Source organism: Melozone crissalis, unplaced genomic scaffold, assembly GCF_028551555.1.
Source record: "Melozone crissalis strain CALT ecotype California unplaced genomic scaffold, PUWL_Pcris_2 ptg000017l_1, whole genome shotgun sequence".
NCBI classification, from domain to species: domain Eukaryota; kingdom Metazoa; phylum Chordata; class Aves; order Passeriformes; family Passerellidae; genus Melozone; species Melozone crissalis.
The window spans coordinates 7,221,566-7,239,756 of NW_026535795.1; the positions used below are offsets into that span (position 1 = coordinate 7,221,566).

Sequence of the window (18,191 nt, forward strand, 5' to 3'; positions counted from 1 at the left end):
AGGGTTGAGGACAGAGAAGAAGGTACAGGGGAAAGAGAAAGGAAAGAGAAAGGGGTCAATGGAAAGGGTCTGTGGACAGAGATGAGAGCAGGGAAGATGGATGGGAATGGGAACCGGGAACAGGGAGCAAGGACAAGGAAAGGAGAAAGGGACAAGAAGCAGGAACAGGGACAGGGATGGAGACAAGACAAGGGACAGGGGACAGGAATGGGGCAGGGGACAGGGATGGGGACTCCCGCCCGGCAGACCCGTCCTTCCCTGGCCCCGGGGACTGACGGCAGGGAGACAAAGGCGGTGGGAGGCAGAGGCATGTGCCCCCCCCTCCCGTCTCCCCCGTCCCCCTGTGTCCCCATTGTCCGTGGCCGGGGTGGGGGGAGGAACCAGGGGGAGGGACCAGGGACCCCACAGTGCCGTGATGCCCGGGGCTCCCCGCGCTACCGGCGGCTCGGGGGGCTCTGGGGGGCCTCCGGGCGCGGCCGGGCGAAGCGGCCCCCTCCCCCCCCGACCGCCTGCCTTCCTCCTCCTCCTCCTCCCCCTCTTCCCCACCTCCTTCTCTTCCTCCTCCTCCTCCTCCTCCTCGCCGCCCTGCCGCCTCCCCGCCCCTCGCACTCGCCTCCCCGCGCCTCTCCGTGCGCACCGCCGGGGCCGAGCGCCGGGGCCGGGGCGGGGGGGGCCGGCGCCGGTGCGGGGGCCGGGGCCGGTGGCGGTGCCGGTACCGGAGGTGTCCAGCGCTGCCCGGCCCCGCCATGCCCCGCTCCTTCCTGGTGAAGAAGCTGAAAGCGGAGGCGTTCCCGGCCGCCGGGGCCCCTGCGCCCCCCTACGCCCCCCTGGAGCCCCCCTACACGCTGCCCGGCCCCGCCGCCGGCGATGGTGAGTGCGGGGCCGGGGGTCCGGAGGGGCCCCCCCGCCTCTATTGTCTGTGCGCCCGGCGGGGCACCGGGAGGGGGACACGGGGGGACGCGGGGCAGGACGGGGAGGGGTCCCCGCGTTGTGTCCCGCGGCGGGCGAGGGGTGCGGGGTGGGGTGTGTCATCCCTCGCTGTCGCCTTGTCCCCGGCGCCACCGGCCGCTGCCGAAGTTGGTCCTTGGGGAAACATCCCCTGCGTGACAGCGTCAGCCCCGTGGGCAGCCCCGAGTTCCCCCCGCCCGTGGGACACCGGGGTGGGCTCCTTCCCACGGCAAGCTGGCGGGGTAAAGGAGCAAGCGGTCTGCGGGGGCGGCGGGGGGCGGCAGCCTCGCCGTGCCGGAGGGTTTCATTGTTCGCAGCGGTGCCCCGAGCCCCCCTGGGAGCGCGGGGGGGTCGGCGCCGTCCGGGGCACGAGGAGCGGGGGGGAGACTGAGGAGTACCCCGGCAGCGGGAGGGGTGCCAAAGGCTGGACTTGGGGTGCCCGTGGTCCTTGGAATCCCGTCCTCCTGCGGGGGAACGCTGGGGTGGGCTCGGAGTTCCCCGGGCTTGGCACAGCCCCACAACGGGGCAGCCCAGAAAGGGGGGCTGGCCGTGGGTCGGGGGCTCTGTTGCATAGGATGGGGAGTCCTGGCTGCTCGTGGGTTGGGAAACGGAGCAGGATGCGGGAATGGCCCTGATCCATGCACAAGCTAACATTGCCTGGCCGCTGCAGCGCTTGTCCCCCTTTTTCTAGTGCTCCCCAGCCCTTGGGGGGGCTTTCCTTTCCAGGCACCGGGGTACGAAGCCTGTCTGGTCTGGGGGTCCTCTGCTCCCCCCATCAAGCAGGAGCCGGTGGGGGAGGGATGCGCTGCAGCTGGGCAGAAGCTGCCGACGCTGCTCTCCTGGAAATAACCTTGCTGCATGCTCGGAGGCAGCGTGAGAAATTGCTGAGCAGAGCGCTTTCTGCACAGCCCGCGCTGTCAGCACGGCGCGGGGGACGGGGGGGCCCGGCTCTGCCCCTGCCCCACAGCCCCCTCCCCACAATGGGCACCCCTGGGACAAACGGCAGCACTGCTTGCCAAGGGGTCCGTGGGTGCTGCCAGGGGCTGTGTGGATTTAGAGGATGCTCAGCTGCAGCTGTGGTGGGATGTCCCTGTGCCCCACGGTGTGCATGGGTCAGCCCAGCTGTGCACTGACCCCAGGCCCCCAATAGCCCCTCTGCCACTGTCAGTGGGGATGAGCCCTCTGAAGCAGCTTGCAAGGACCGGTGTGCACAAGGCAGGGGATTGCTGGGACCAGTTTGGGGGGTGCCAGTACATCCCCAGGACTGCTGGCCTGGTGGGAAGGGGGCTGCACTGCTGCTCCTGCTGTGACCTTTGTGTGACAGCTCAGAGGGACCGGGATGCCAACGCAGTGCCCGCTCTGACGCAGGTTGAGAGACCCACATACGGAGCAAGTCATGAGCTGACTTGCACCAATGTCACATGTGTGTGACGCCAGTGGAGTGGTACCCGAGCCTGGCTCCACATCTGAGGGGCTGTGGGTCGCTCAATTTGGCAGGAGGCCAGGGACTCGGTGCTGCTGCCCTCCTGGTGGTGTCCCATCTGCAAGGAATAGGCCCTGTGGGGACAGCAAAGAGGTGGGGGGCTTTCCCAGCCCCTTTGCTGAGGAAGGGGAACCTGGAGCAGCCTCATCCCCCTCATCCTGGCTGCCCACGGAGCGTAGCTCATTACCGGCACGGCCCCGGTGAACAATGAGCTCCCGGCACCGACAGCTGTCTGGCAGCTAATAGCCCCTGGGGGCTGCCCGCAGCCGGGGCAGGCGCAGCTGGACCATCCGCAGCTCCATCCCCAGTTCCCATCTCAGGCAGCCCTGCGGGATGGGACCCATCCTGCTGACAGATGCAGGCAGGAGCCAGGGCAGGACAATGCAGCTCTGGTGCTCAGGGGCTCAGTTGGGACAGGAACCAATTTAGGGGGGACAACCCTGGTTCTGCACCTTCTATGGGAAATTTTAGCTTGTGGTTTTTCCTGTCCCTGGTGTGGCTGCTCTGCAGGGACAATGACCCCACTGTGTTGTCCCCACAGGGTACCTCCAGCACTGCCTGGCGCCAGCCGGCTATGACACTGACAAGAAGCAAGGCCTGCCACCACCGCCAGCAGACCCGGCCTACGCACCCGGCCACGAGGAGTACAGCGACCCCGAGAGCCCCCAGTCCAGCTTTTCCGCCCGCTACTTCAACGGGGAGGCGGCAGTGACAGACAGCTATTCCATGGATGCCTTCTTCATCACGGACGGGCGCTCGCGCCGGCGCAGCGAGAGCCAGCGCCGCGGCAGCCACCGCCACTCCTGCCCCGAGTGCGGCAAGACCTACGCCACCTCCTCCAACCTGAGCCGGCACAAGCAGACCCACCGCAGCCTGGACAGCAAGATGGCGAGGAAATGCCCCACCTGCGGCAAGGCCTACGTCTCCATGCCCGCCCTGGCCATGCACGTCCTCACCCACAACCTCAAGCACAAGTGCGACGTGTGCGGCAAAGCCTTCAGCCGGCCCTGGCTGCTGCAGGGCCACATGCGCTCGCACACCGGGGAGAAGCCCTTCGGCTGCTCGCACTGCGGCAAAGCCTTCGCCGACCGCTCCAACCTGCGCGCCCACATGCAGACCCACTCCGCCTTCAAGCACTACAAGTGCAAGCAGTGCGAGAAGACCTTCGCCCTCAAGTCGTACCTCAACAAGCACTACGAGTCCGCCTGCTTCAAGGGCTCCGAACACAGCTGTGCAATAGGGAATTAGCCCCCCGAGCCCTGTGGCACATCCCCTTTCCCAACCTCATCCTCCTATCCAACCCCCATCCCCGTTCCCATCTCATCCCGTGCCCATCCCTATTCCCCTATACATCCCATCCTGTCCCCATCCTGTCCCCAGTCCCTGTGCCAGCACTCCTGCAGCTGCAGCCAGCTGGTTTGTTGCTGTGCTCAGTCTGGAGGACACATCCCCACAGACTCACTCCCCATCTGCTCCCTGGGAAGGGGGTCCCCCCCACATTGGGACCCAGCTCCTTTTCCCTGGGTCCCAGAGCCCCCCCGCAGCCAGGCAGGTCTCTCTGCGGGGGACTCACCTGGGGACCTCTTCCCGACCCAGGAGAGACTTTCCTCCCCTAGCTTGTGACTTTCACCTCTATTTATTTAATTTATTACTATTATTTATTTAGAGCTGCTGCTTCTCTTCCTGGGGGATCCTGGGGGAGAAAAGACACTTTTCTGCTCTCCGCTAGGAGCAAACCCTCTCCTTGACCCTAATCTTGATGAGACCACGGGCTGGTGTTCCTGCCAGCTCAGCAGGACTGATGGCCACTGAGGCTGACAGAGGGCAGGGCTGCCAGTCACCCTTGAAGCCTCGGGTCCCTGCAGCCCACCACAGAGGGAACCCGGCTGCCCCTCTGCCCCGTGGCACAGCGTTCACCCTGGCACTGCAGATCCGCAGCCCTGGAGTCAGGGGAAGAGCCAAGGGAGGAGCCAGGGGCTTCCAGCAGAGATCCACAGGACACAACCTCCATTGGCTCCCAGCTCCCAGCTTGGCCAGGCACAACTGGCCCCTGCCTCGGTGATGGGGAATAGCCCCCCCAGGCAGGTGCAGCCCCCTCACCACGCAAAGGGCTGGGCTGGCAGCTGGGCTGGAGACCCAGCCCTGGGCAGGTAGTACCCAAACCCCCAACCACCCCCCCATGTATCCCCAGCCCCTTCTCCAGCCGGCTCCCGGCTCCCTCGCCATTGCCCCCCACCTGCACTCAGGAGGAGGGGGTCAGAGTAGCTGTAAAGTTTGGGTGAGTCTATTTAAATGTTCTTATTTATATTATTTATAACTTATGCTTTTCACTATTTATTTGTCAAGACTGGCCGGGCCATGCCAGCGCTGGCTCGCAGGAGGTGGCAGAGCTGCAGCAGAACTGCCGTGCCCAGGACACAGCCACGGTGACACGGACGGGGACAGGACCCCCAGAGCGGCGGGCACGGAGGCAGGAGGGCACGAACTGGCCCGGCAGCCCAGGCTGCATGTCCTGCAAGCCACCCACAACGGCAAAGCCCTTCTCTTTTGTCTTCCTTGCTTCCACGGGCTCCTGCTTTGCTCCGTGCCCCGCGCCAGCCCAGCGGGGACACACCAGCCACTCTATGCAACCTCCCGGCGGAGCGCCCCGGCCCCGGAGCAAGCTCCGCGCACGGCATCCCGGAGCGGGGCCCGACCCACGCCTCCGCTTCCTACCTCGGGCCGCGAGTTGCCACAGCCCCATCACCCCGTGCCGGTCCCCAGCACTCGGGGACTCAGCCCGGCACCCGCGGGGCCGCACTCGCGCACCCCCACACCGTCTTCCTGCGCCGTCTTCCTCCCTTGCACCGTCTTCCTCCCGCTGCCTCGGTGCCTGTGTTGGTCACGGGTTGAGTGGGGATGTCCCTGTCATGGTCCTCTCGCTGCCATGGCACGGTGACCACACATCCGCGCCCCACAGAGGGGATGAGCATCGCCCTGGCCACGCAGGCACCCGCCGGGTTTTGCCCGCCATACCGGCGCCGTTCCGCGGGGCGCGGTGTCCTGAGGCCGGCAGGCTTGGAGCGCTGCGCTGCTGCCCCTCTCTCCTGTAAATAGCAGATACTACAGCAATAATTTTCCGTGCATGATAGATTTTTTCTGCCAGATTTTGTACTCGCCAGCCCCAGTATGACAAGTCTACTGAGATCCGGCCACCCGCAGTATTACTTGTAATGCAATTCAGGGATATAAAAGGGATTTCTGCCACTAACCATGTGTCTTGTGGGATTTGTGTCGGCGGTGGCGGGTGGTGGCACGCGAGCTGCCACCCTGCCCATCGACGGTGCCCTGTGCCCACTCCTGGGCTGGGGCATCCTGGACAGAACTGCCCCAAATGGAGGGGTGATGTCCTGGCAGCCCGTTGGGCGCCCAGAGCATTCCGCGCTGCCCACATGGCTCTGCCAGCCCCTCAGCCGGTGGGCAGGAGCCAGACAGCCCCTGCTGCGACAAGGAGGGGTTGCGGTGCCACCCTGCTGGTGAGAGCGGCGGGGCGCTGACCTGGAAGTAAATCCCGTGTGAAATCCCGGCAGCGGCGCGGAGCCCGGCGGGCAGCCCGGGAAGGGCGCCGGTGATGCTCACACACCCCGGATGGGGAGGATTCTGTGAGCACATTTTACTTGAACTCACAGGTGATGACAGCCCACTAGAGCCCCTGCTCCCAGGGGCAGACAGGCATTCTGCTCCCCACCCCTCTCTCCTCATCCTTTCCCAGATGTGGGTGCCAGTGGGGGAAGGCAAATTATTTCTAGCATGCAGCTTGTCAGCACAGACCTAGCTGAGCCCCGGGCTCCCAGTGACACCAGTGCAATCCTTCACCCACAAAGTCATTGCCAGATTCACCTTGCAAGAAAGGTGAATCTAATTCCAGAGCGTCACAAAACCATCCCTGACCATCATCTGCATGCTTCCGAGTCAGCTCTGGGGCTGAGGACCCTCCATGACACCAGGGAGCCAGGGTGAGGGCACTGGGAGCAGCCATCCCCTGCCATCGTGTCCCTGCTGTGGATTCAGGGTGTCCCCTGCAGCAGCCAAAGGGGTGGGAGACCCTGATCCTCCCAGGAGCCTCTCCCCGTTCGGATCACTGGTCTGAAGAAATGACCTAGAAAGACTCAGTGTGACCGTGTTCACAGGGGACTGAGGATGAGGGAAGAGAGAGGATCTGACTCCATGTTTCAGCAGGCTTGATTTATTATTTTATGATATATATTATATTAAAACGGTACTAAAAGAATAGAAGAAAGGATTTCATCAGAAGGCTAGCTAAGAATAGAAAAAGAAAGAATGATAACAAAGGTTTGTGGCTTGGACAGAGAGTCCAAGCTGGCTCACTGTGATTGGCCATTAATTATAAACAACTCTATGAGACCAATTACAGATGCACCTGTTGCATTCCACAGCAGCAGATAATCAATGTTTACATTTTGTTCCTGAGGCCTCTCAGCTTCTCAGGAGGAAAAATCCTAAGGAAAAGATTTTTCAGAAAATATCATGGCTACAGACTCAGGGCTGAAGTTCTTCCATGTCTGCCCAGCTGTGGAGCACCGCAGCATCACTGCTCAGCTCTGCAGTTATTTCACACCTCATCTTCCTTGCTGTGGACCCCATAGGTGTCAGCACAGCAGGGAGGGGGCTCTGGGTGGGGACATGTTTCTGGTACATCCAGGCAGGCAGGGGGCACATCCCAACTCTCAGCTGCAGGATGATCCTCAGTGCCCCAGCCCAGCCAGGTGGGACCCTCAGGGGCAGGACAGGGACCCCCAGCACACCTGGGGGGGCTCAGCTGCCGCATGCCCATGGGTGTCCCAGGCGAGGGAGGAGCCGAGGGCAGCCCTGACCGCGGGCTCTCCGGAGCAGGCAGCGGGCCAGCCGGCTCTGGCACCCGGCCCGGAACTCTGTCCTGCCCCTTCACTGTGACTCTGCAAAACACCGGGGCGGAGGCCGTGACGATGACGATGGCCGGGCAAGGAGGAAGTAGAGGGGTACGGCTGGGCGCTGCACTGCTCGGGGCAGAGCGCAGGGCTCGGCTGAGCACGACGGAGGAAAGCCAAGGCCGGCCGGCAGCCACAGCCATGGCAGAGGCCGAGGACAGGAGCATCCACACCCAGCACATCTCGGCCGTGCACAACGTGCCCATGCGGGTCCTCATCCGGCCCATCCCGGCAGAGCTGGAGCCGGGAAAGGTGCAGAGCCTGATGGAGACCCTGCAGGTGAGCACAGCCCCTCCTGCACCCGTTCAGAGGGCACTGCTGGGGAGCTGTCAGCGCCCAAGCCCTGGCACAGTCGGGGGGTGTCAGGGCAGGATGGGGGTGCCGGGGTGTGTTGCTCTTGGATGTCTCTTCCCCTTCCCAGGAGGATCCTGAGCGGGTGCCCCCCATCGACGTGCTCTGGATCAAAGGCAGTGAGGGCGGCGATTATTTCTACTCCTTCGGGGGCTGCCACCGCTATGCTGCCCACCAGGCACTGCGCCGGGAGACCATCCCCGCCAAGATCATCCCCTCCACCCTCAGCGACCTCCGGACCTACCTCGGCTCCTCCACGCCTCACCTGCGCTAGCCCAGCATCCCGAGGATGCCCAGCAGCCCCTTCTATCCCTGTTGGTTCCGAGCCGTGAGCCCTTCATGAGGATGTGGTCGGCGTGCCCAGCCCTGGGGAGTCCCCATGGTCCGTCCAGCCGGGATGGGTCAGGGTCCCCCAGACTTGGAGGATCCCCGAGGTTCCTGCAGGTGGGATGGGTCAGGGTCCCCAGACTCGGAGGGTCCCCGGGTCCCGGCAGCCGGGATGGGTCGGGCTCTCACCGGTACCGGGAGGCGCCCGGCGGGGCCGGCAGGTGGCGCTGTTGTGCCGCGCTGCGCCGCTCGGAGCGACCGCACGAACCGGGACGGGACGAGATGAACCGGGACGGGATGAACCGGGACGGGATGAACCGGGACGGGATGGACTGGTTTGGGTGGGATAAACAGGAACACGACGCAATCGGGAATAGCTGAACCATGATGGAACAGGCTAAACCGGGGCACGGCTCAACCGGGAATAGCTGAACCGGGATGGAATGGGTTTAACCGGGGCATGGCTCAAGCGGGAATGGCGGAACCGGAGCACACTGGAACTGGGACGAGTCACAGCTCATTCGGGGCACAGCTGAACCGGGAAGGGGTACAGGCGAACTGGGACAGAATAGAATCAGGACACAGGGAAGAGACCTGGCATGGCCAGTCCCCAGCCCTCCCTCAGTGACTCTGGGCTCACCAATGTCCCAGTCTCCATGGGGGACATCTCCAAAATCCTGTGGTGGGGACAGCCGCTGCTGCACCTGGAATAAAGATCATCAAAACTTCTGCAGCTCCTTGGTGTGGTGCTAGAGGGTGCTGAGGTTGGGAGCAGGGATGCAGTGGCCCAACACAGCACAGCATGGTGGCCTGGCACCAGCAAGAGCAGTGGCTGCGGGCACACAGAACGAGGATAGAGGGTTTGCAAGGGGATGATGTTCTGTGAGGGAATGGATGCTGTGCTAGGAGATGGATGCTGTGACAGGACAATGTTCTGCCAGCCCACCCTGCCACAGAGCTGAATTCAGGGTCAGCTCTGGCCCAGCTGTGGGGACTCATGTGTCCTGCCATGCTGGGATGCTGTCATTTCTGCAAGCACCACGTCCTCACCCCACGTGCAGCCTGGAAAAACGCCTCGAGCATCCCCTGGGCATCCCAGCATCCCTCTTAAGTCGAGAGCCTCCATCCAGGGAGGGGAAAGGCCACTGACTCACTCAGCACGCCGTGAGTCAGCAGAAGGATGGGAACTGCTGCGGACACTTCTGCCCCACCAGCCACGCTCCTTCCTGAAGGGATCCTGTTCCCCTAGGGCTGGGAGAGGAGGGCACGGCCAATTTGTCTGGCATGGGACGGGGCACAATTTCCTGCTGCCTCCACGTTTCCCACTGGGGAGGAGGAGCAGGGTGGGCTGGGGGCGCTGGGCGAGGGGAAGGGCCGGGAGGGAGACTCCAGAGCTGCATGTGCCGCGTGAAGGCAGCTGTGTGCCGGGAGGAAGCCCTGCAAGCACTCACCGAGAGCAGCCCTGGCCCGCGGCTCCCTGATGGGCCATAAATTTCTCCTCAGAATTGTGGCGTGCTAAAAAGTTTCCTCTTGTTAGAGAGCGGGGGGTGGAGGCAGGAGGTAGCAGCTCCTGCGGCAGCTCCTGGGGCAATGTGGGCATTTCCAGAGTGGTCCCAAATGGAAGTCCCATGGCAGGGACTGATGTCTGCCCATATCCTGTGTGCCCCCACTGCTGGGCATCTCACATGAACGCTGTTTGCCTCACTGTCCTAGGTTTGTGCCCCTCATCCCTTGGATAAGAGGCAGCTCAGCAGAACTGGGAATTCCACAAAGTGGGAATGAACTGAGGCTGCCCAGATCCTGCGGCTCGTTTTCCTGCAAGCCATGGAGGCTTCTTCCATCTGAGAAGCCTGCTGCAGGATCTGCTTTTCCAGCTTGCCATCCCCTGCAAACAGTGCCAAAGGTCCGTGCCAGTCCCAGGGTGTCCTGACATCCCTCCCAGGGCTCCCTGGCACTGGAGCTGTGTCTGAGGTGCTGTGTGAGCACCTCCAGGGCTGACTGCTGCATCCATGGGGCTGGCACGGTGTGGGCAGGGGCTGCTGGTGCCACAAGCCCCTGGCTGGCACAGGGATGGGTCCCTGCATTGCCTCCGTCCATCCGTGCTCCACCTGTCCCCCTTCCCTCTGCCTGACCCGCGGGGTCTCTGGTGTCGCCGGCTGACAGCCGATCCGGCTGCCTCCAATCCATTCGTTCCAGGGCAGGAACAAAGGAGCTTTGTGGGCTCCCCCCAGCCCGGGCTGAGTGGGGAGGGGTCCCAGCTCCGGAACTGGGACAGACTTCCCCGCGCGACAGGCGTGTAATGCCTTCCAGACCAGCAGCCCCAGCCCTCAGGTACAGCCCGGGGCCAGGGGGGGCTGGTGCTTCCCACACTGCCTGGGGACCCACCAGGTCACCCTGACACAGCCCTGATCCAGGAAAATGGGGGAACTCTCCTGTTCCCCAAATGTTCCACAGTGCCCAGTCCCCATGGCACTCACTGCTCCTCCCCAGCCAGGGGGCTCCGGGGGCTCCCCGATTTGCCATCTCTGGTCTGCCAGCGTTGGGGAGCAGGGATAAACTCCCCTGGGATGAGACCCCTGCCTCACTGGCCTCAGCTGGACAGGACTGGGCATTTGGAATGGGGCAGTTCCCAGGCCTGTGGCCTCACTGGCCTGAGCACCCTGAAACTGGGCAGCCACAGGCAGAGGGGGCAGTCCTGGACACCCCCCAGAGCCAAGGTCTGGTCAGGGGCTGTGGATTCGGGGCACTGAGTAGGATGGGATGGGGCAGGATGGTGTGGATGGGTTGTGATGGGATAGGAGGGGACAAGATAGGACAGGGTGGGATGGAATGGGATGGGATGGGATGGGATGGGATGGGATGGGGTGGAGTTGAATTGATCAGTCCAGCACTGCTCCACCAGGGCTCAGCAGGGTCAGGCCCAGTGCCCTGGTGGCCACATGTTCCAGCACTGCCCTGGGTCTGGAATCCATTTGCCTCGCTGGCCGTGGTGTTTTCCCAGCAGGGCTGGAGCGTTCCCGCGGGGCCGGGGGCAGCCCTGGCCCCTGCCCCATCTGCTCCCTGTTTATTTTCTTACACTTAAGTATCACCTCCAAGATAAACACTCCCTGGTGTGGGGGGCAGGGGGCATTTCCCTGGCAGCAGAGGCAGAACCCAGCCCTCAGGGTGCCCAGCACCCTGACCCCACAATGCCCAGCAAGCAGGAGATGCCTGGCTGGATGGAGTCAGGGCTGCAACCCCGTGCTCAGGCCATGTCCCCTCCATGCTCTGTGTCCCATGCAGGGTCCCGTGAATGCCTGAGCCACTGCCTGGCACTGCTGTCTGCCCGGGGGTTGATTAGTTGGCTGGGTCAGCTGTGGTGCCAAACCACACTGTGTCCTGGCAGAAGGTTTGTGATGCCTCAGCTGCACCTCGCACTGCCCAGCTGAGTCAGGGCCCAGGCCACAGAGCTGGGGGAGCTGGGGGGGCCCGGGCACAGGGACTCATGTCCCATACCAGATGCCTGCCAGGCAGCACAGGAAAACCTGTCTGCTGCCACACGTCCTCCTGCCCCACAGCCACAGCCTGTACAGGCAGCTGGACAGGAGGGAGCTGGCAGCATTCCCTGCTTCCCATGGCTCCTGCTGCTCTCCCAGCCAGGGATGACAGGTCCTGTCCATCCCTCCTTCTGTCTGCAGCATCTGGTCACATATACACACGTCTGTGCCAGCACGGAGGTGTCACTGCAGCAGGAGGTGGTGGCATTTGGGGTTTATGTGGCACCCACAGGCACACATCCATGTGGAGCTGCACAAACACACAAACACGTGCACACAGCCCCATACTCACACATATCCCTGTGCACACATCCATGCTTGCTGGGATGTACAGATGTGTGCAGCTGCACACCCCCACACACACTCATGGGCACACATGCGTGCTGTCCCCGCCACACTGAGCCATCTCCTGTCTGCTGCTCCTTCCCTGCCTGTGCCCTGCCATGTTCCAGACCCCACAGGCCACCAGCACCCCACACGTGGCCATGCCCCCCAGAAAAGCCCTGGGGCAGTTTGGCTGGGCGTGGGGACTGGGTGACCCCCCCAGCCTGTCCCTGCCAGCTGGTGGCCATGTGTGGGACGTGCAGCTGAGTACACAGCCCCTGCCATCCGTCTTACCACCTGTCAGGGCCGGGGGCTGCTGTGGCCCCCCAGCCACGGCTCAGCAAGACTCTGGGGTGAGAGGGGGGCAGAGTGGGGGTTCCCCTCTCTGTACAGGCACCTGCCTGTTCCCTGCCTGAGCCCTGCCTGCCATGCCAAGGGCCTGTCCATCCCCAGCTTTGCCCCTGGCACTGCCTGCTCGTGCCCTTTTTTGGGGATCTGCACTTGGGTAAATGCTACAGGAGAAGGTTGGGGTCCCTCATGGGGACTGAGGCATGGTGAGAGCTGCCAGTGCAGACACAGTGCAGACCCCTGCCCATCCTCATCCCCAGGAGGATCCCTGCCCTCTTGCTCAGCCCTGCACGTCCCCAGCCCCTGGTGTGGCCCTGCATGTCCCCTGCTCCAGTGGGACCCCTGGCCCTTGGTGCAGCCCTACAAGTCCCCAGCCCCAGCCAGACCGCCAGCCCCCAGCCCCTCTCTCTGCCCCCCACTGCGTGATTTACAGGCTCTGCACAGGCAGACAAATGGTGAAGGAAAACAGGGCAGGGGGTCCCGCCAGCCGGGGCTGCCTGTGCCCTGCGGGGGGCAGAGGGGCCGTTTGCTCACAGCCAGCAGGGTGGGAGGCAGTGAAGTGGCTCCTGTGCCAGGCAGCACAGCTGCCCCTGTCATGGCCCAGCAGCCACAAGCCCTGGAAGCAGTAGGAGAGCCCATGGAGGGACCCAGACCCCAGGAGCCATACCCCAAGCTGCAGTTCTGCAATCTGCTTTTGCCCAGGGAACACTGAGGAACATGATGCCACCCCATCCCATGGCCCCCAGGGCACCCCACTGGGGTGTTTGTGATATCCCATGGCCACTCTCTCAGCCCTGGCAAGCCTCCAAGACTTCCCCCAGCATCCCTCTCTGGCTGTGGAGCTGCTGGGCAGTGGGGGCTGCAGCTGGCACTGCCAAGTCTCCCAGCCACATCCCCGGCAGCCCTGGGCTATCTGCCCGGAGCCAGGTCCTGCCCTCCACGTGTTTTTGCCGCTTGACCTTCATCGTGCCTGGAGTACTGTGGAGGAGGAGGAAGGGGAGGAAGGCGGGCAGGAAGCCTCCTGCCTGCTCGGTTCAGCTGGCTGCCCCCCTGCCTGCTCCTGGGAGGGTTGGGCTCAGGGCTGGGGGGTTGAGGGCAGAGTGGGACCCGCACAGACCCCTCTGGTGAGGAGGAGCAGGGCCATAGTCTGTGGTACTGAGTGCCAAGGAATGACAAGGAGCGATGGTGAGGTCGGGGGGCACCCCCAGCCCTTCCCAGGACACCGGTGATTCCCGCTGCTGCCAGCTCATCGCTCCCCTCTCAGGAAAAGACTCCGTGTTTCCACTGCCGGCACACACCTTCCTCCTGGGCGGGAGGAAATGCTCCTGGCAGCGCTGCCGGCAGTGCTGCCCCTGCCTCTGCACGTGTCCCTGTCACCTCCCAGGCTGAGCAGGCACCGAACAGAGGAGCAAGGAGTGCATCCCTGCCGGGCTGCCTGCCTTGCTGCTCCCTGACTGCTCCGGGCATCCTTCTGGGCACAGACCGTGTCCCAGGGGGCATGGCAGGGTGTGGGCAGCAGGGTGTGGGCAGCAGAGTGTCCCCCTCTGGCATTCCTCTGATAAACACCCTGGCACTGCACCAGTGCCACCCTCTCCTGAATGCCTTCCCCATCCCAGCCCCTGTGCCCCATGTTCATCTCGTGCCACCCTATGCGGGACCCAGGGTGGCAAGGGACAGCCAGGCAGGGGTGGGGACGCGCTGTGTGTGCGCTGACTGTGTGTGACATTGCTCTGCAGGTGCCAGAGGCCACGGCACGGGGAGCACTTGTCGGAGAGTGCCCCGGGCACTGCCACGGCTCAGTTACACCGCGGGCATGACCCGGGGTCAAGTGCCCGCAGCCAGGCCAGCGTGCCGGAGCGGGGCCAGGCCAGTGGCCAGAGCCAGGGCTGGGGTGAGGACGCTGGCCGCTGGCCGCTGGCCGGAGCTCGGGGGGCCGGCTGGGGGTGGGCTCCGGAGCCAGCCCCTCCCCGGCCGTATAAATCCCGATTCCCCCTGCAGACAGCCGTCCCAGCCCTGCTCGGCTGCCGCGGCGGAGCAGCCCCGGGAAGGCGCCCGGAGCCGCCGTCGCAGCTGTGCCGGCGGGGGAAGGCTCGCCGCAGCCCGGGGGGTGCCCCCAGCGGGGCCGGGGGTGCGGGCGGGCGCCCCAACATGGCCTTCACCATGCTGCGCCCCGTGGCCGCCCGCGTGCTCTACCCCGACCTCAGCATGCTCTCGGAGGACGAGGAGAACCGCAGCGAGAGCGACACGTCGGACCAGTCGTTCGGCTGCTGCGAGGGCGCCGAGGCTCGCCGCAAGCTGCCGCGGAAGCCGGGCCCGATGGTGATGGTGAAGCAGCGGCAGGCGGCGAACGCGCGGGAGCGGGACCGGACCCAGAGCGTCAACACGGCCTTCACCGCCCTGCGGACCCTCATCCCCACCGAGCCCGTGGATCGCAAGCTGTCCAAGATCGAGACGCTCCGCCTGGCCTCCAGCTACATCTCCCACCTGGCCAACGTGCTGCTGCTGGGCGAGGGCTGCGAGGACGGGCAGCCCTGTTTCAGTGCCATCTATGGCGCCAAGGGCGACCTGGACAGCAAACAGCCCCGCAGCATCTGCACCTTCTGCCTCAGCAACCAGCGGAAAGGGGTGAGCGGGGCTCCGGGATGGGTTAGGGTTCCTTGCTGGGCTGAGCAGGGCAGGAGACTTGGCATGGCTCAGTGAGAACCACAGCTTCTGGCTCCAGCTCCCACTGGAGGTTTTGGCTGCTCCTGGCCAAATCCTGCTTGTAGCCACACGCCTACAGCTCCTGCTCACGTCAGAGGGCTGGGCTGCTCCCCCACGTCCATCCGGGCCGGGAGGTCTCAGGGGTTAAACAGTCACCCCGGAGCTGGCGGCACTGGTTGTCCCAGGGGGGCTTGAGTTCGCTGGCTGACCTCTTCTCCATCCTCATCCCCATCCCCATCTCCATACCCAGCCCTTCCAGCCCACCAGCACTGCAGCAGGGCTGCTCCAGCAGCTCCCTGATGTGATGAGGACGGGAAGAGTCCAGCAGACACCCCCAAGGGGGCCCAGACAGAGTTCCCCATCCAGTGTTCCCATGCAGGGTCTGCTGGCAGCACTGGCACAGCTCCCACACGGCTGAGCTGGGCCATGGCAGAGCACCCCTGTCCTGCCCACCCAGCTGATTTCCCCCAGCACCCTGTGGCTCAAGGGACACCTTTGCTGTGGTGAGCCCACCCTGCTGCCCATGCCAGGGTGTGCTTGACCCAGGAACATCTGTGCAGGATTGGGGTGCAGGGTGAGGGGCTGGAAGCTGCCCGACCTCTTGGACATCCCTTGGCAGGGCTGTGAGCAGGGGCTGCTGTACTTGCTGCTGTCCCCCTGTCCCATGTGTGACCCCAAGCAGTACAGCCATGGGTCACACTCCAGCCCTCAGAGATTTTTCATGTTTTGCTGCTCCACTTTTAATTGCTCCCCTGCTCCTGCTGCCCCCTCAGCAGCCTCTCCAGCCCTCCTGGGGTGCTGCAGCCCTGGTCCCTGGCAGAGCTGGGATCCTCTGAGCTGCTTCCTGGGGCTGGAGCCAGGGGTCTGGCACAGTGCTGGATCCCCAGGGGACCCTGTGGAGGAGGCACTGGGGCTGGGAAGCTCCTGCTGGAGGGCAATGGGAGAGCTGGGTTGGGATCTGACTCTGCATCCCAGCCCTGAGACTGGAAAGGGGCTGTACAGGGCTGGAAATGGGCAGGGCTGGAAATGGGTTGTGCTGTGCTGGAAATGGCCTGGAAATGGGCTGTACTGGACCACGCTTGGCTGTGCAAGGCTGGAAATAGGCTGGGTTGGAACTGGGCTCTGTTGGGCTCTGCTGATCCGTGCTGAGTTATACTGGAATGTTCTGGGCTAAAGCTGGACCATGCTGGGTTATACTGGGCAGCACTGGGCTGATGTTGTTCTCATAAACTGTGAGGTAGAGCTGAGTCTCCCCATCCCAGTTTGGACTCTGTCTGTCGGGGCTGTGGATCTGTCTAGGGCTGTGTGTCTGTCCTGGGGTGCTACTGGCCCTTGCTACAGGTCTGAGCCCTGCGGTGCTGAGCAGCCATGGGGGCTGTGTCCTGCAGGGTGACAAGGCCAAGGGAGACCCCCCCTGGAGGGCTCCACCACAGCACCCACCTCAGCCACACACTCCACCACTTGTGAGGCATAGCCCATCTGTCTGTCTGTCCACTCCAGGCAGCACAGAGCCATCCCAGGACTGAGCCATCTTACAGTGGGTCCCCATGGAGGGGTCGGTGTGGGGGGCAGCGAGCAGGCGCCCCCCACCCAGACACCCCACGGTACCTGCAGCTCTCCCTCCTCCTCTCTCCGCAGGGCAGTCGGAGGGACCTCGGGGGCAACTGCCTGAAGGTGCGAGGGGTGACGCCCCTGCGAGTGTCGCGGAGATGAGCCGGGCTCCGGCAGCGCCCACCTGACACAGCGGCGGAGGCAGACGGAGCCCGCGCACGCCAGCCCAGAGACCGCAGCGGGGAGGGAGGGAGCTGCTCACCTGAGGAGGCAGCGGCCGAGCCCAGGCTGGCCCCACACCGCCACTGGCCCTGGAGCCGCCAGGGGGGCGGGAGGACGCTCCCGTGGCCGAGGCTGCCCACGCGGGGCAGGCCCGGGGAGGGGTCCCCGCGCCCCGGGGCTGGACTGGAAGGGGCCGGTGTGCGGCCGGCGTCGAGGCGCTCCGGGGGGACAGTGGCCCTGGGGGTGCTGGTTGTGCACGTGCAGCCGCTTGGAAAATAAAGCCTTATTTTTCTGATGGGCCAGTGCCTGCCTGTCACCCCCGTGTGGGGTGACGTGGGGGTCCCCAAGGTGGCTCTGGAGCCCCAGCCCAGCGCTGCTGCTCTGTGCTGCTGGAACCAGTGTGATCATCTCAGCCCTACCCCACATGGGTAAGACCCCTGGGTGAGCGGTCCCTGTGTCCCCAGGCCCTGATGTGTCCCCAGCTTTAGCCCCACAAAGACTGCAGAAGTCCCAAGGGGGTCAGTGTCATGCCATGGGATGAGGATGGCACTGCCAGCCCTGTGGTGCAGCCATAAGTGCCCAGTTGATGGGTCAGGGTTGGTGTAACTGCTTTGGTACCCTGCCCTCCACCTGGTACATCATGACTGGCATGATGTCACTGCCACCATCACCACTGCTGCCACCAGCACAACGACTGTCCCCACTGTGGCTGCCACCGCCACCACGATGACCATGCAGAGCCTTGTACAGTGGGGTTGCAGGGCAGCAGCAGCTCCTGCACGGGGTCAGGTGGGGACATGGGGGGTTCCCAGGCCAGATCCCCACATGGGATTCTGCTTGAGGGGCTGGACTGGCTGGCCAGTGCAGATAGCTGAGCCTGGGAATGGTGCAGTGCCGGGGCTGGCGGCTCCCAGGGGCCGCCGTGTCCCACGGAGCAGAGGCAGCTGTGGATGGGGCAGCTGGGGGCTCCCCCAAGGGCTGCAGAACTGGAGCTGCCCTGTCTCCCTAGGTCCTGGAGCCAGCATGGAGCAGGGGCAGCACGCTGGGGGTCCCGCTGGAGCCTGCCCCAGGCAGGGGCTCTGTTGGGAGCCCACAGCACCTCTTGGCTCCCCGCTCACCGAGGTGAGCCTGCCCTGGGCTCCCTCCCCCGGGTTTGATTTATGGAGCTGACAGCGCGGTGCAGCTGTGAGAGCTGGTCCCAAGCAGGGACCGGGGTGGGTGGGAGAGGTTTGTTCTCAGCGTGGCTAATGTGTCCCAGACCCCAATAAACAGCCGTGAGATTCTCCAAACAGCCCAGGACACAGAATCCCTGCCCCCGGGTTTATCGGGGGGCAGGGGCCGTGGGGGATGCTGTGCTCTGCAAACAACCCGACCCGCACATAAAAGGGGACTGTCCTCATGAAGTAGCAGCTCTGGAGCCCCCAGGGGGTC

At 64.3% G+C, this 18,191-nt stretch overlaps 3 protein-coding genes across 3 annotated transcripts; all 3 read left to right on the plus strand.

Moving 5' to 3' along the window:
- The first annotated feature begins 696 nt into the window (after positions 1-696).
- Positions 697-3,811, plus strand: SCRT2 (scratch family transcriptional repressor 2). The gene is made up of 2 exons (XM_054274590.1): positions 697-870; positions 2,973-3,811. Exons 1-2 carry the CDS (start codon positions 747-749, stop codon positions 3,677-3,679), a joined length of 831 nt encoding a protein of 276 aa, XP_054130565.1. The 5' UTR covers positions 697-746; the 3' UTR covers positions 3,680-3,811.
- A 1,872-nt stretch (positions 3,812-5,683) lies between these two features.
- On the plus strand, positions 5,684-8,342 carry SRXN1 (sulfiredoxin 1). Its single transcript, XM_054274893.1, has 4 exons — positions 5,684-5,753; positions 7,211-7,677; positions 7,820-8,131; positions 8,184-8,342. Exons 1-3 carry the CDS (start codon positions 5,684-5,686, stop codon positions 8,021-8,023), a joined length of 741 nt encoding a protein of 246 aa, XP_054130868.1. The 3' UTR covers positions 8,024-8,131; positions 8,184-8,342.
- Positions 8,343-14,432: 6,090 nt separating this feature from the next.
- TCF15 (transcription factor 15) lies at positions 14,433-16,700 on the plus strand. The gene is made up of 2 exons (XM_054274755.1): positions 14,433-14,909; positions 16,626-16,700. Exons 1-2 carry the CDS (start codon positions 14,433-14,435, stop codon positions 16,698-16,700), a joined length of 552 nt encoding a protein of 183 aa, XP_054130730.1.
- The last annotated feature ends 1,491 nt before the right edge of the window (positions 16,701-18,191 follow it).

Coding starts and splice junctions, on each gene's coding strand:
- SCRT2 (XM_054274590.1), top strand. CDS start 747: ATGCCCCGCTCCTTCCTGGTGAAGAAGCTGAAAGCGGAGGCGTTCCCG. Junction 871..2,972: donor CGGCCCCGCCGCCGGCGATG/GTGAGTGCGGGG, acceptor TTGTCCCCACAG/GGTACCTCCAGCACTGCCTG.
- SRXN1 (XM_054274893.1), top strand. CDS start 5,684: ATGTGTCTTGTGGGATTTGTGTCGGCGGTGGCGGGTGGTGGCACGCGA. Junction 5,754..7,210: donor TGCCACCCTGCCCATCGACG/GTGCCCTGTGCC, acceptor TGGGACCCTCAG/GGGCAGGACAGGGACCCCCA. Junction 7,678..7,819: donor GCCTGATGGAGACCCTGCAG/GTGAGCACAGCC, acceptor TCCCCTTCCCAG/GAGGATCCTGAGCGGGTGCC.
- TCF15 (XM_054274755.1), top strand. CDS start 14,433: ATGGCCTTCACCATGCTGCGCCCCGTGGCCGCCCGCGTGCTCTACCCC. Junction 14,910..16,625: donor TCAGCAACCAGCGGAAAGGG/GTGAGCGGGGCT, acceptor CTCTCTCCGCAG/GGCAGTCGGAGGGACCTCGG.